Source organism: Chiloscyllium plagiosum, unplaced genomic scaffold (assembly GCF_037043375.1).
Source record: "Chiloscyllium plagiosum isolate Xiang-an unplaced genomic scaffold, Cpla_swu_hap1 HiC_scaffold_12, whole genome shotgun sequence".
Taxonomy (NCBI): Eukaryota; Metazoa; Chordata; class Chondrichthyes; order Orectolobiformes; family Hemiscylliidae; genus Chiloscyllium; species Chiloscyllium plagiosum.
Window position 1 is genome coordinate 65,926,118 of NW_028270150.1, and position 15,021 is coordinate 65,941,138.

The 15,021-nt window shown below is 38.9% G+C and overlaps 1 protein-coding gene across 2 annotated transcripts in view; it reads left to right on the forward strand.

Annotated features, from left to right (window-relative positions):
* The window catches only part of pola1 (polymerase (DNA directed), alpha 1), a 282,829-nt gene that overhangs the window by 141,818 nt on the left and 125,990 nt on the right, over positions 1-15,021 (forward strand). Inside the window, exons 29-33 of one of the 2 annotated variants that reach the window (XM_087992882.1) lie at positions 1,450-1,655; positions 2,843-2,975; positions 9,930-10,061; positions 10,949-11,123; positions 13,965-14,960. In XM_087992882.1, the coding sequence (XP_087849008.1) occupies positions 1,450-1,655; positions 2,843-2,975; positions 9,930-10,061; positions 10,949-11,123; positions 13,965-13,981 (663 nt within the window). In that variant the 3' untranslated portion in view covers positions 13,982-14,960. Of the gene's footprint in view, positions 1-1,449; positions 1,656-2,842; positions 2,976-9,929; positions 10,062-10,948; positions 11,124-13,964; positions 14,961-15,021 lie in introns of those variants that run through there. The other variant, XM_043700756.2, reaches the window with a different exon arrangement.

Genomic DNA, 15,021 nt, shown 5'->3' on the forward strand with positions numbered 1-15,021 from the left:
TTCATTATTTGCTGTCCATCTGATAATGAAGATGAAAGGAGACATTACTAATAATGTGGATAATCTAAACTACATGAAATGCTGGAAACAGATATTTTTTTTTTCAAATCCAGTTTTTGGGAATTAACCATTCAAGTATTTATGATATTTTGATGAAATTTGTTCACAGATGGAATCACAAACTCAAGTTTTGATCATCTTGAACGAGATAAATCATTTCAATTTAATTGGAATTTCTGTCAGTGGGCCTGTGAGAAAGTGTAGTTGTCTCATGTCGATTAATTTTGCACAACCTGCAATACTCCTGTTTGGAATTTCTCTGAAGTATGAAACACCTGTGAATGGCCTTGAAATGTTTTGATATGTTAAAGGCACTATATAAATGCAAGTTGTTTTTGATGTTTATCTAACTTGCTAGCTTTGTTCAAAAGGGGTTTGTTTCCTTCCCATCTTGGGTAGCTGAAGGTCTTCCATGCCTCTCTAAATGGTGCCTGAGTTGGAAAGTCCACAACTTTTAACTCCATTTGCAAATAGCGATTAAAGTCTGAATCAGTGTTGTGGGACTTCCTCTGTGTGAGTTCTGCCTCAAGCCCCCCCCCCCCATATAATGACTGACAAATGTGAAAGGACTGAACATAAGCAGCGAAAGTGTATTTAAATGGCAGGCAAACATACAACAGAAAAAGTCTGGCTATTCTTCAAAATACACTGGAGTAAGAAAAGTAGGACCCAGGTTTCCACCTCAGTTTTTGCTGCACAGTTTATCTCAGTCTGCTTAGGAGAACGAAGTATATTTCAGGCCCCTGAAAGAAGAGGCTTTGCACATAATTTCCATTATTGTGGATAGAATGTTTGCATTTTTAGATATTTGACAACAGTGAAGTTCATTCCAGCTAATGGTATCTTTTCGGGACAAATTGGCTACATAACTTTCATTGTTCAGATTCACAGGCTCACATCTAATGAATGGATGAGGTGCAAAATAGCTCCTAATACTCTTGGAACAGGATCCCAGTTGCAATATTGTAGGGGGGGGGGAAACGAAGTTGCAATATTATAACGTTAAACATTAATTTATTTCTTATTTAATTCATGAATATTAAATCCATTTGTTCAAATTAATTAGAGAACTGTTTTTACCCAAGAAGAAGGGCATTCTGCACTACATTCCAAATGTTATTAGCTGCTTGTGAAAGAGTGGAGAATTTTCATCTCATCTGGTGCACTGCAATTTTTGGATGTGCTTAAGTTAGGTTTAACATGCTGACAGTCTGTTGTGGGTTGGAGGTGGTGATTGTTCCTTTGTGTGTGATATTTTCATGAATGTGAAAATCGCCATGGAGGAATTAAACTAAACTTAGACTATTCTCATTCTCTAGTTCAGCATTTTAGACAAACAGACCTCGTGAGATGATGTAGAAACTTACCCATCTCTTCCTGTTTCTGCAGGTCAAGAGTGAAGTAAACAAACAGTACAAGCTCCTGGAGCTAGACATCGATGGTGTGTTTAAATCATTACTGTTGCTGAAGAAGAAGAAATATGCTGCCCTTGTGGTAGAACCAACTGCAGATGGACGTTATGTCACCAAACAGGAACTAAAGGGACTGGATATTGTTCGACGTGACTGGTGTGGCCTTGCAAAGGAAATTGGAAAGTAATTAATTTAAACAATCTACCTTTTTATGTGATGTTTTACACATGTCTCCTATTATTTAGGAATGTATGAGAAGGAGTAGACCATTAAGTTAGATCATGGCTGTTTATCTACCTTAATAACTCATTCCTACTCTATTTCCACATCCCTTAATGTCATTAGTGTCGAGAAATATATGATTAGATTAGACTCCGTACAGTATGAAAACAGGCCCTTCGGCCCAACAAGTCCACACCAGCCCTCCGAAGAGTAACTCACCCAGACCCATTCCCCTACCCCATATTTACCCTTGACTAATGTACCTAACACTATGGGCAATTTATCATGGCCAATTCACCTGTCTTGCACATCTTTAGATTGTGGGAGGAAACCGGAGCACCCGGAGGAAACCCACGCATACACAGGGAGAATGTGCAAACTCCTCCCAGACAGTCGCAGTACTAACCACTGAGCTACAGTGCCATATATTGATCTATGTTTTGATCATTAGTGAGGCATTTTCATAGCCTGTGGGAGAACAGGGAAGTCTAGAGATTCACTACCCCAGTTCCTTTTCATCAATGGCTTGCCTCTTATTCTGAATCTATGCTGTATGGTTCTAGAGTCACCAGCCAAGGTCATGTAATTTTGTGTATATTTTTAAATTCATTGAACATAAGCATTCTGGCTAAGCTAGTATTTCATGCTCATTCCTAATTGCTCAGAGGGCACTTATGAGTCAACCACATTTCGCTGGGGTTTGGTATTGCATGTAGGTTTACCCAGGTAAGTTTGGCAGATTTCCTTCCCCGACTTTTTTTTAATAACAGTGATCACCTTTTACTCCAGACCTTTATTGAATTCAAATTTCACCATCTGCCATCTTTGGATTTAACCCCATCAACCCTATTATTAGTCTGGGTTTTTGGATTGCCAGTGTGAGGAAACACTTAATTAGCTGTAAAGTTTTGTGGACATCTTGAGATTGTGCAAGGGAGTTATAAAAACAAAAGACTTTTTATTATCTGTACCTTATCAGCGTAGAGTAATTCACTGTGGCTGGGGGAATGGCTATTTGGTGCTTCAAGGTACGAACTTATTCATCATTGCTTAGAAAAATAAGATTTATTTCAAAACATGTGGCTTCTTTGTAAGTATGGTTTAAATATACCTGTGTTTATCTAAAATTTATTTATTTTTGTTTGTAGCTATGTTATCAGTCAGATTCTGTCTGATCAACCCCGGGACACAATAGTGGAAAATATCCAAAATAAACTAACTGAGATCCAGGAAAGTGTTGTGAATGGTAGTGTACCCACAAGTCAGTTTGAAATTAACAAGGTAATGTACCTCAAGTTGTTTCGTATTTTACTAATTTTCTAAAAGAAAATATGCAATTCCCTGGATATTTAGGTTATTAGAATCCCACAATGCGATTATTTTCTATTTTGTCTGAAGGGTGATGTTAAACTATAAGTTTGATGACACCACACAACTATGTTTTGAGTCTGCATTATTTTTAATACAGCTGTAATGCTCCTTCTGATGCAGTCAAAACTTGTCCCCAACGATGAGAAATCCAGAAATGAAAGCTAAGCAAATATTTCTTCCAAGCTTTGGGTGTCAAACAATCCCATTGAACTCAGAATTTTTTCTGAAAGTTAAATGTTGCTCTGTAAAACAGGCATCATATAATATTTGTCCTTGTTCTTTGGTTTTATGTAGTAATTGAATGTCTATTTTGGGTGGAGAACGGTTGAAAATCAAAAGCAACCTTAAACAAGTGTAGTCATGTCCTCACAGCACCAGAGAACTGGGTTCAATTCCTGCCTCAGGCAACTGTCTGTATGGAGTTTGCACATTCTCCCCGTGTCTGCGTGGGTTTCCTCCGGGTGCTCCAGTTTCCTCCCACAGTCCAAAAATGTGCAGGTTAGGTGAATTGGCCATGCTAAATTGTCTGTAGTTTTAGGTGAAGGGGTGGGTTGCTCTTCGGAGGGTCGGTGTGGACTTGTCTGAGGTGGGAATTGAACCCGGGACTCTGGCACTGTGAGGCAGCAGTGCTAACCACTGCGCCACTGTGCCACCCATGAATTCTTTGGCTATTTAGGGATGGGCAATAAGTGGTGGTCTAGCCACTTACGCCCACATCCTGTGGATGAATAATTTTTTAAAAATATGTTTAGTATGCTTTCATTGAGAAAGAATAACTATCAAAAGTAAAATTTGATACAGAAAACACTCTTGGAATTGAGTTCCAGAGATGGAGCTCATGGAATGGATTGCTGATACCTGCTTATTTTATGGCTCTGGGAACTAACTTTCAGGTTGATCCTTGCAAACTGCCATTTCTTCTCTTCCATTCCTTTCAGAAATTCCTAAATGTGCAGCCCCCTTCATCCTCACTTTCCTGCAGATCCTTCTGTCTCCTCTCTTCATATTCACTTTTTGACTTTCCTTCATTTTCTCACTATATCTGGTTTTTGTTACACTTGACATATTGTATTATGTAATTGTTTTGCAAATTTCAGTAAGTGATGCATGTTCTAGACGCACTCTATCTGGGCATTGTACACCACTCCAAATCAACTTGGGCTGCAATGAGAATTAACTACAGTTCATTGAAGAACATCAATATTAAAACCTTTTGGCCTTCAGGATGGATCTCAGTGTTTGACAGGTGTTTGCAGAATGTGTCAATAATTATAATGTCATTGAATGATTGATTAAGCAGCTGGAGTTAAATATATACTTGTTTCAATGGTCTAAAATATTCCATTTGACCAGTTTTCAATGTTGGTAGACTTTTTTGCAGTGGAGAGAATGATTATGAAATAGGTGCCATATCTGACACCCTGGACAAGAGCGAAGCTTTGTGTGCATAAGTTGATGCATTCTGCACAAAGCTAACATTTTGAAATTCGATGAGTATGGGGTTGGGCGTGGCCTGCCCATTTCAAACATTATAAAAATATAGCCTTTCAAGATTCCCAGGAAACTCCAATGCCTAAATATTTTTAGAACCTAATGCTTTGGATTGCTGTTACTTCAAAACATGCAATGACTTACAAGTACCTCCCACTAAAACAGAATTGTTCCATATTAATTTTAAATTTGTCTATCAGACAGATGTTCGAATAATGATTAATTTTTCACAATCCAGGTGACCACTGTAAACCAGTTTCAGGTGTCAAAAATGCAGGAATGCAAAATATTCAATGTTACAAAAGGTACAGAGAAATATAATTGGAGAAGTGTCTTACTGATATAATTCTAAAGCATAGTTTGAAATCTAATCATTTTGAAAAGAAGGAAATAAATACCTGTAATAATAGCATCCATTTATCTTAGAAGACTAAGACTTCTGTCATAGAATCATACAGTACATAGAGGTCTTTCAGCCCATGTAGTCTGTATCACCAAAGCATTACTGTGCTCAGGATCTATGTCATTGCTGATTGAACATGTAGTTGTAGGGGCTGATTCATAAATGACAGTCCTTTCGGGAGCTGGCACTGTGTTGACCTGAGATCCTTTGACTTTCTTTTCTGCCATCTGTTGATATCTTTTGTCCCTGCTTTTTCCACATCCTTTCTGACTGTTCGTTTGTCTCCATTCACTCTAGTCAACAGTTAGGACTTCCCTTGCATTGACTGATCTCAGTCGCCTTGAGGTCTTAGTTGCTGACATCCTTGTATCACACAGTGGTTAGCACTGCTCCTTTTGAAGTGCCAGGGACCTGGGTTGGATTCCACCCTCTTTGTATATCTGTGTGGGTTTCCTCTGGGTGCTCTGGTTTCCTCCCACAGCCCAAAGATGTGCAAGTTAGCTGAATTGGCCTTGCTAAATTGCCCATAGTGTTCAGGGATGTGTAGGTTAGCCATGCAAATGCAGAGTTACAGGGATAGGGTCGAGGGATGAGTCTGGGGAAGATGATCTTCGGAGGGTCAGTATGGACTCGTTGGGCCAAATGGACTGTTTCCACATTAGGGATATTCTATTCTGTTCTGTTTGATTCTGTTCTGTTTGATTCTGTTATGTTCCGTTCCATTCCATGAAGGGTGACAGCAAGCTCACCACAGATCATGGCTTTAGGGATGCAACCATTACCACTCAGCTACCATGATCCACCATAGAATTAATATTGACTGAAGGGTAAACATACAGATAGTTCTTCTATAACGCAATGCTTGCGTTCTAGTGTAACCCCTCATTAAGAAAAATCACGCTCTAGAAACGGCGCTTAAAGTGTTGGCAATATAATCATGATACAACCAATGCATGTTTTAAATGTTTGCACTTCAGAAACAGATTCCCTAATTTGTCAATCGCATTACAGTGAATTCATGTTAACGAAATGCACATTATAGCAGAACAATCTGTATTGAGAATTCCTGCAGGTTGATGTATTTGCATCAGCTCAGCAATTTGTTGTCTTCCAGGAGATGTTCAATTTTCACCTGAGGCTGTGAAATCCAAGCTGTGCTTTTCTTTGTTTACATGAGTTAGCCGTGCTTTGTTATTGTAGGGTCATGACTTGGACGTGCTGATATTGGACAAGGGTGGACAGAGTTAAAAATCACACAATGCCAGGTTATAATCCAACAGGTTTATTTGGAAGCACTAGTTTTCGAAGCACTGCTCCTTCATCAGGTGGTTGTGCCACCTGATGAAGGAGCGGCCCTCTGAAAACTAGTACTTCCAAATAAACCTATTAGACTATAACCTGGTGATGTGTGATTTTTAACTTTGTTGCTGTAAAGTACACACCAGGCCTTGTATTTTCAGCTAGTTTGTTGTTGGTCAGCATATAACTTCTCAATTTTAATATTACGCCATACCCTTGGCAATCTTGGTACTAACTTTGGCATCAAAGGTTAGTCTGCTGGTAACTATTGAGCTAAGATAATGTGAAGCTGTTGGTGACCATTGGAAAGAAGTTGTTAATGTTGATTTGGTACAAGGTGGAGTCTCTACTTCCTGGCCCCTAACTTTGGTCTTCCTGATGCTGATTGTTAGTCCACACACTTTGCAGGCCACTGAAAACAGCCCTGCAAGCTGCTGCAAGTGAACTTCAGTATTGGATATCAGTGTGACATCACTAAATAGCCACTGTCAGATCTGAATATTACACACTTTGGTCTTTGCTTAGTTGACAAATGTACCTTCACTTCTGGAGTGCATGTGAAAAACTTCATTTGACTCACTAAAAGTGTACAAGGCACAGAGTATATTTTGACCCCAAAACATCTTGCAAACTGAAATAAATGCCTGTATTTGTTTAAAATTTAGTTTGGAATAAGAAAAATTCTTCAGCAAAGAATGTGAAACGAAACTTGTAATTTCTTACTGCACAGTGCAAATTTCAATGGTAACGTCAGTTGACAAAGTGGTTGGTTCAGTATTATGAAAATAAAATGCAAAACACACCCGAAGTGCTTTACCAAGAATGAGGCTTATAGATTTTTCGAAGAGGGACACAATGATTTGCTGAGATAGATGGGAGTCACAGATGTTTATGAATACTGATAGTCTGCTCCAGGCTCTTAAGCTACAAACTCATTACTAAATTGGTTCACATTTCCACAGATATATAAAGCTCATCAATGCAATCTTCCCACAGAAACAAATGCCAAGACTTCAAACTGCTGTTGGGGCCTTTTTGAGATGTAGTCCTTTGTGGACAATTCAGAAGTGATTCTTATGTCAGCAGAATGGCTTATCAAGGAGAAATCCGAAGTTAAATGGAATTTGATTAAAATCAATTGTCTTTTTAAATGCGAGGTAGTGAAATAGTGCAAATAAACAGAATGTGGTCAGTTCACTTGCTGCATATTTTCAATTTTCTTATGTGTCTTTTAATAAATTATGGTATTCCCAGACCGGCATGTAACTGTCATTATGGTTCCTAATGTTTGATGGAAACAGTTTGCAGTTTGGTTAAACCAATAAAGCACTTTTAACCTATATTTTGTTGAAAGTCTGCAGATGCACAAGTCCGCAGCAGCCATTTACGATTAACAGGCTGTGGTTTAAGTTATTGAGCTGATGGGGAGAGTTCATTGGGAGGTGGGCAACACTTGTATAGTGTCTGCAGGGAGGTTAAATACAGCCTGTTTTTAATAAAGTAGCTTCAGCTGTGATTTTGGTATAAAATCTACTGAAGCTAGTGTTTTACAGCTTACTGACAGTGACTTCACACAGATGTTTCTCTTCAGGGACCTTCAATAGAACGTGATACAGCCTGAACTTTAAAAAAAAGGCAACAGACAATGCAGACATTGGAAGAAAGATTAAATTTAGAGCTTGTACACTTCAGCTATGTGGATGATTTTTATTTTATAGATGTAAAAATGAAAAGTAAGTTTTGTAATGAGTATTTATAGTGATACTTGTATGCTGACCCTTTTACTTTTGCATCCCAGAGGAGGTTTTTATTTATTTTATCCTTCCCCAGACCATATCAATATTACTTCTCATAAACATTTTGACCTGAAGCCTCCATATTTAACCAAAGTGACTTGATAGCAAGTCCATTGCAAACAATTTGAATATTGGAGATGATGCCCGCAATTATATTTGTATAGACTAAAGGCATAACCACCAGCTTGTTGAAATAATGGTGAAAACACAAGGTCAGGATCAAAGGATTAGAGAGATTGCATGCATGTTTGGGTAGTTTGTAATATGACTGGAGGAAATTGCAAAGATACAGATTTAAGGATTTAAACAAACAATGAAAGGTGTTCGGGATTCTCTAAACAGCAACATTAAGATAATGTACAAAAGTGCAATGATGGTTAGATCACTGTGGTCTCCAGTATTGAGCAAAAGCAAAATCAATTCTGGTCAGTGGGCTATGGGTATGAAGCTGTCACCCCACAACACTTTTTTCTTCCCTTTATTGTAGTATTTGTACTTTATTATAGTTTCAGAATGTGAAGCTCATTTCTAAATAATTGCCAAGCTATCCTTAGTGTGCACTTTCTAAGCTCACTTTTTAAATCACCCTAACAGCAGCAAGAAGTTAGGCAGTCCTGTCAGTTGTTGGCTAACTTTAAAGTTTGAATGCCAATCACAAAGTTAAATATTGACACAAATGTAGAGAAGTAGAGAAAAATTGATGGTATAGTGGACAGTGACGAAGGGTTATCTCAGATTACAAAGTGATCTTGATCAATTGGTTCAATGGGCTGAGGAGTGGCAGATGGAATTTAATTTGGATAAAGGTGAGGTATTACATTTTGGTAAAGAAACCAATACTTACACAAGCAATGTTTGAGTTAGATTACCAGCTCTAAACTACTGGAAGCAGAGTTGGACTTATACAATTAATAGTAAGATCCTGGGTAGTGTTGTAGAACAGAGAGACCTCTCGGTTCAGGTACATAATTCTTTGAAATTTGCGTGACATATAGGCAAGGTCATGAAGAAGGTGTTTAGCATGCTTGCCTTGGGATAAAGGAGTTAGGATGTGATGTTGAGGTTGTACAGGACTTTGGTGTGGCTTCTTCTGGAGTACTGTGTGCAGATCTGGTGGTCCTTCCATAGGAGAGATATTAAATTTAGAGGGTTCAGAAAATATTTACCAGGATGTTGCCAGGGATGGAGTGTTTGAGTTTTAAAAATAGGCTGGATAGACTGGGACTTTTTTCACTTGAGGGATAACCTTATTGAGGTTTATAAAATTATGAGGAGCATAGATAAGGTGAACAGCAATGTTCTTTTCCCTAGGGTGGGAGTGTTCAAAATTAGGGGGCATATTGTAAGGTGAGAGGAGAAAGTTTTAAAAAGAACACAATGATCAACATTTTTACACAGAGAATGGTTTATGTGTGGAATGAACTTCCAGAGGAAGTGGTGGATGCAAGTACTGTTACACCATTTTAAAAGACATTTGGCTAAGTACATGAATAGGAACGATTTGGTGGGATATGGGCCATACGCAGGCAAATGGGGCTAGTTTAGTTTGGAAACATGGTCGGCGAGGATGAGTTGGACCGGAGGGTCTGTTTCCATGCTGTTTGACTCGGAGTTTGTAACTCTCCTTCCAGTAGCGTAGAGCTGGTAATCTAACTCAACATTGCTTGTGTAAGTATTGTGTTAAGTCGGCAGTGACCAACAAATATAAACTATTAAAATAACATTAGAAGATAAAATTGGTAGCAAAATACAAATAATGAGTTTATAAACTGGGAATTTGGTTTCTGTGGGTGCACCTTTTCCCACTTTTTTTGTACATTACTGGTAGAATAAATTAAAGTTGTGATTTTGCTTGTGTTTGTATTATTGCTGCAGGCTTTGACAAAGGATCCCCAAGATTACCCAGATAAAAAAAACCTGCCTCATGTCCATGTTGCCATGTGGATCAACTCCCGAAGCGGACGGAAAGTGAAAGCCGGGGACACTATCTCTTACATCATTTGTCAAGTAAGAACTTAGGGAGAAAGATAACTCAAAACCTTATTGGAGTGGACGTGCTGTAAGCTGGTTGGTGACTCACTGTTTGAGCCTTGAAGTTTCAACAGAAGTTGCTGTTGCAATATTGAGTAACTGGTCTCCAGCTAAAACTGATCTTCCTCTCCTGACGCATGGAGTTCAGAGAATTGGTAGTCAGAAAATTACTGCATTGATGCTCAAAAATTAACTGAAGTCCAGGAGCATTACCGTGTACTACAGTACTTCAAACAAATATTTATTGTTTGATTTTTTATTTAAAATTCTGAAGAAGCTAATTCATTTGTCAAGTGATATGAGTTTTGGGCGTACTTAAATTGCAAGAGAAGGACAACTTGCAGATAACCACAAAGCTGTACATACTGTGAAAACAAAGTTAACCTTAAACTGCAAATTGGTGTGCATCTTAGCTTATTTTTCAGAATAGTGGAATTATTTACTGGACAGGTTCCATATGCAAAGAGCGTGCTTAGAGGCTTTGTACATTTAAGTTTTAGCATAAATTGTGACTTACAAAGAAAAAGGTTCTTCACTCTGTATTTAGGAATATTCCTTTTTATCTTCTCTTGACTTTAATTAAGTTATTGTCCCTTAGTCTAATAATGTTGTAGCTGAAAATGTGTTGCTGGAAAAGCGCAGCAGGTCAGGCACATCCAAGGAACAGGAGAATCGACGTTTCGGGCATAAGCCTGATTCCTGAAGAAGGGCTTATGCCCGAAACGTCGATTCTCCTGTTCCTTGGATGCTGCCTGACCTGCTGCGCTTTTCCAGCAACACATTTTCAGCTCTGATCTCCAGCATCTGCAGCCCTCACTTTCTCCCCTAATAATGTTGTAACCTCATTTCTTGTGATTCTGTAGGACGGCTCAAACCTAAGTGCTAGCCAGCGAGCCTATGCGCCAGAGCAGCTGCAGAAACAGGAAACCTTAACCATTGACACACAATACTACCTCTCTCAGCAAGTGCATCCAGTCGTGGCTCGAATCTGTGAACCCATTGACGGAATAGACTCTGCACTGATTGCAACCTTGTTAGGTAAGAAAATGATGAGTCAGTTGCCAGTTCCATTGTTTATCTGTTATAATATGTCATAACTTATTCACTATGGAGATAAGCTATTTGTTTTTGTATTTACTTCATCTGACATTTTTTTTCCTGTCAAAGATTGGGAATTCAGCTAGTTTTTATATTGAGTACCTGAGTCAATCAAAACATTGAATGGATGTAGATTTAAGGTGATTAACAAAACAAGGATAGATTTGTTTAATTAGCTAGTTCTTGTAGTCTAGAATGCATTGCTCAAAAGGATGGTGAAAGTGGGTTCAGTTATTTGATATGAACCTAAAAATGTGCAGGAACATCGGACATAGGAGAATGCAGGATTGGATAGTCCTTTCAAAGAACTGGCCTAGGCACCATGGACCTAATGACATCTCCTGTGTGGTCTAAGGTTGTATGGTTATATTCTTTTTCTTGTGAAGTAGTTAATGTTAGGTAATATCAACACATGACAGTCAGCTCCACCCTAACTGGGTGACAGGACAAAAAGATGGCTAAGATTTCTGTTTTGTCTCCAGATCCATTTGCATTATATTTGCATGGATCTTGGCTAAAGATGTTGGAAATGTGCCACCAATGTTGGTATGTTACTAGTGGTCATTTGAATGGTAGTCTATCGTCCACACCCATGGTGGTCCAAAGGTCAGTGTTGTTAGGGGAAGTAGAAGAATGATCCAGTATCAGTGACACCCCTGATGGAGCTACTCAGACCTGTAAAAGGCCCTGATTTGATCCCTGATCTTTGCCAAATTCACTGACCTGGGAGACTGGCTTGTGAAGTGACACTTAATCTTCATGTCTCATGACTGGAGAGGGAGGCATAAAATCGATCAGGTTCATTCATCTTACTGAGAGTTTGTCGCTAGCTACTACATTTGCTTTTATTGTGTGAAGTTTGGAGGAGGGCAGCATCACATTTTGACTGTGGTGTTGCAAAAAAATCAAATGGAAAATGACAGATTGGATCAAAGCTGCCACACATAGCTGGATCCATGGCAATTGATGCTTGTTTTTACATCAGTGCCTGATCACCTCTTAACAGAGTGTTTTTACTGTTATCTAGTTTGTTTGTGGGGTAGTTGAAGTCATAAATTATCTCTCTCTTTTTTATTCTTTACTTTAAATGATACTGTTCTCCACCAGTTTGTATTGTTAGTGTAATTATCTGGCATGGCAAGGGTACAAAATGCAAATTACTCTTGGAGTTTCTAGTTGCAATCAAACACCAAATTTTGTTAGTAGTGAGATTTTGTTAATAGTGAGAAAGAACAGAGATCTGATAATCCATGTTCACTCAATGATTCAGTACAGTGCTCCGTTGAATTAAAAGTCATCAGACATGAGGTCTGCACTTATGAGTGAAGTACAAATTTGTTCATTGATAGCATTATCTATTGAAGAGGATGTTTCTTGTCCAAATACTTGAGAGAAAGAACAAACTTGTATGCAATAAAGAATTTCAAGGCCCATTGAAACTATTCCAGATCAGCTGTGGCGTCTAAAAGCAGAATAAATCAAGTGTGACCTGGCACAAACTAACCAAGATTAAATTCACTGCATTGTGGAAAGTTCTTGCACAACTGCTTCAAAAATAAAATTCCAAGCTAACCATCTTGTGATCTGACAACACAGTTATGTCTCTTATTCAGAACTTTATGTTTGTGAATTTAGCCTTTCCCATTTAGATAGAATTTCCAAACTTGAGGAGTGGAAAACTGTGTTCTAGCCATCAATTGCTTCACCATTCCCAGCAACAGTCCGAATCAGAATCGAACTATTCATAGCTTCCGAGTTATGTGTTGAGCTCAATTTCTGATCACACCTCCTCACCATCATAAAAATGCCTGTTTCCACCTGTGTTCAAGCCAACCTAGCATCCTGGCCAGGCACAAGCATTGGGTAATACCTGAACCTGAAGGAAACTGCATATGATTTTGAGTGTTTTTAAGCCTTATCATTACTCATCAATTCTTGTGCCCCTGTTTCCCAGCATCTGCCACTGAGACTATCACTTGTGCATTTGCCTTTCCTCACATCAATTCCAGCCCCCTCCTTGTGATCCTCCCTCCTACCCCCCTCAAAAGCCTCTACTATCTATATCTTAATGTTCATCAATTCCCCTTTGCTCAATCTTTGCCCTGTTGACCAAATTGGCACCTCACCCAGCAGTGATTTTAAAATATTCATCCTGTGTTCAAATCTCTCACCTCTCCTGATCTTACTGATCTCTTGCAACTTGAGAAATGCCAGTGTCCCTCAAATTGTAGGTTCTCATGCATCCCCTGGTTGTGGTGCTTGCCTTGTCTTTGATTCGCTGGGTCCCAAGCATTGACATTTTCCACTTACACCTCTGCCTTATTCACCTCCATAGGTACCTATTTAACCAAGTTCTTTGTCTCCTATCCTATGCGTCAGTGTTTTTTCAGATAAGTAAAGCACCTTAGCGTGTTTTTAACTACCGTGACAGTGCTATATGAGTGTAAGTAGCTGTTTTTCTTCTATATATCATGATTTTGAACATGGTATTATTTTGAGAGCCCAAAACTCAATAATATTGATTACAGAAAAACAGTTGATGTCCATGGTTTCTCGAAGACTACAGTGTATATCATTTTCCATTTCACTTTGAAATTAATTGTTAAAAATGGAGAGAATGTTTTGTACAAAAATGATTGAGTTTATGCAGTTTTTAAAAATGTCTGTAGATTAGGTTTTAATCTAAAGTCATAGTTATTTTATTGATGTCTTTATCCTCAGCATTGCTGAAATTTGTAGATGTTATTGGTGAATGGATGTTTCCCCCTTTTGCTTTACCAGTGGGCATTGTTTCTTGAGAGGCAGGGTGAAATGGAGACACAGAACAAACCTTCCAGTTCAGCTGTCACAATTCCATTTGCCACAGTAGTCTGGCTGACGAACGGAATGAGGACATGCCGCAACCCAAAGGACTAGCCACACTACCATACATCAAGAGCATTTCCGAACTGACAGCCAGACTACTGCGACCACTAGGACTCATAACAGCACACAAACCAACAGCCACTCTCAGACAACAACTCACCAGAACGAAGGACCCGATACCCAGCATGAGCAAAACCAATGTAGTGTACAAAATCCCATGCAAGGACTGCACAAAACACTACATAGGACAAACAGGAAGACAGCTAACTATCTGCATCCATGAACACCAACTAGCCACAAAACGACACGACCAGCTATCCTTAGTAGCCCCACACGCAGATGACAAGCAACATGAATTCGACTGGGACAACATTACTATTATAGGACAAACCAAACAGAGAACAGCCAGTGAATTCCTAGAAGCATGGCACTCATTCACAGATTCAATCAATAAGCACATCGACCTGGACCCAATATACCGACCACTGCAGCGGACAGCTGGAACTGACAACCGGAAGCGGCAGATTCAAACCACTACAAATGCCGGAGGAAAGATCACAGAAGTGCTTCACAGGAGGCTCCCAAGCACTGAAGATGTCACCTAGACAGGGGACGAAACGTCTGCAACACAAATTCCCTGCTCGGCGAACAGAACCACAACAATGTTAGTTGCAGTTCAGACTGGGCCTTATTTATCGATGGTTAACAAGCTTGGCACAACTTGGCCAGATGACCATTCTGCCCGTCTTAAGTCTGTGTTTTTCTTTTTTTTAAACCATCTTAGTCCATGAAATGTCCCAGGTATTAAAACTTTGTAACAATTTTAAAATATTGCAACATGTAGCATCAAAAAATTACTGCATACTTCCCATCTATCTTGTTATTCATCACACTTCAAAAATAAATGTAGAACTATAATAGTCTATGTTCTGATTATTATCCATATAAAATATTGCCGAAGTTTTTGCAAGAT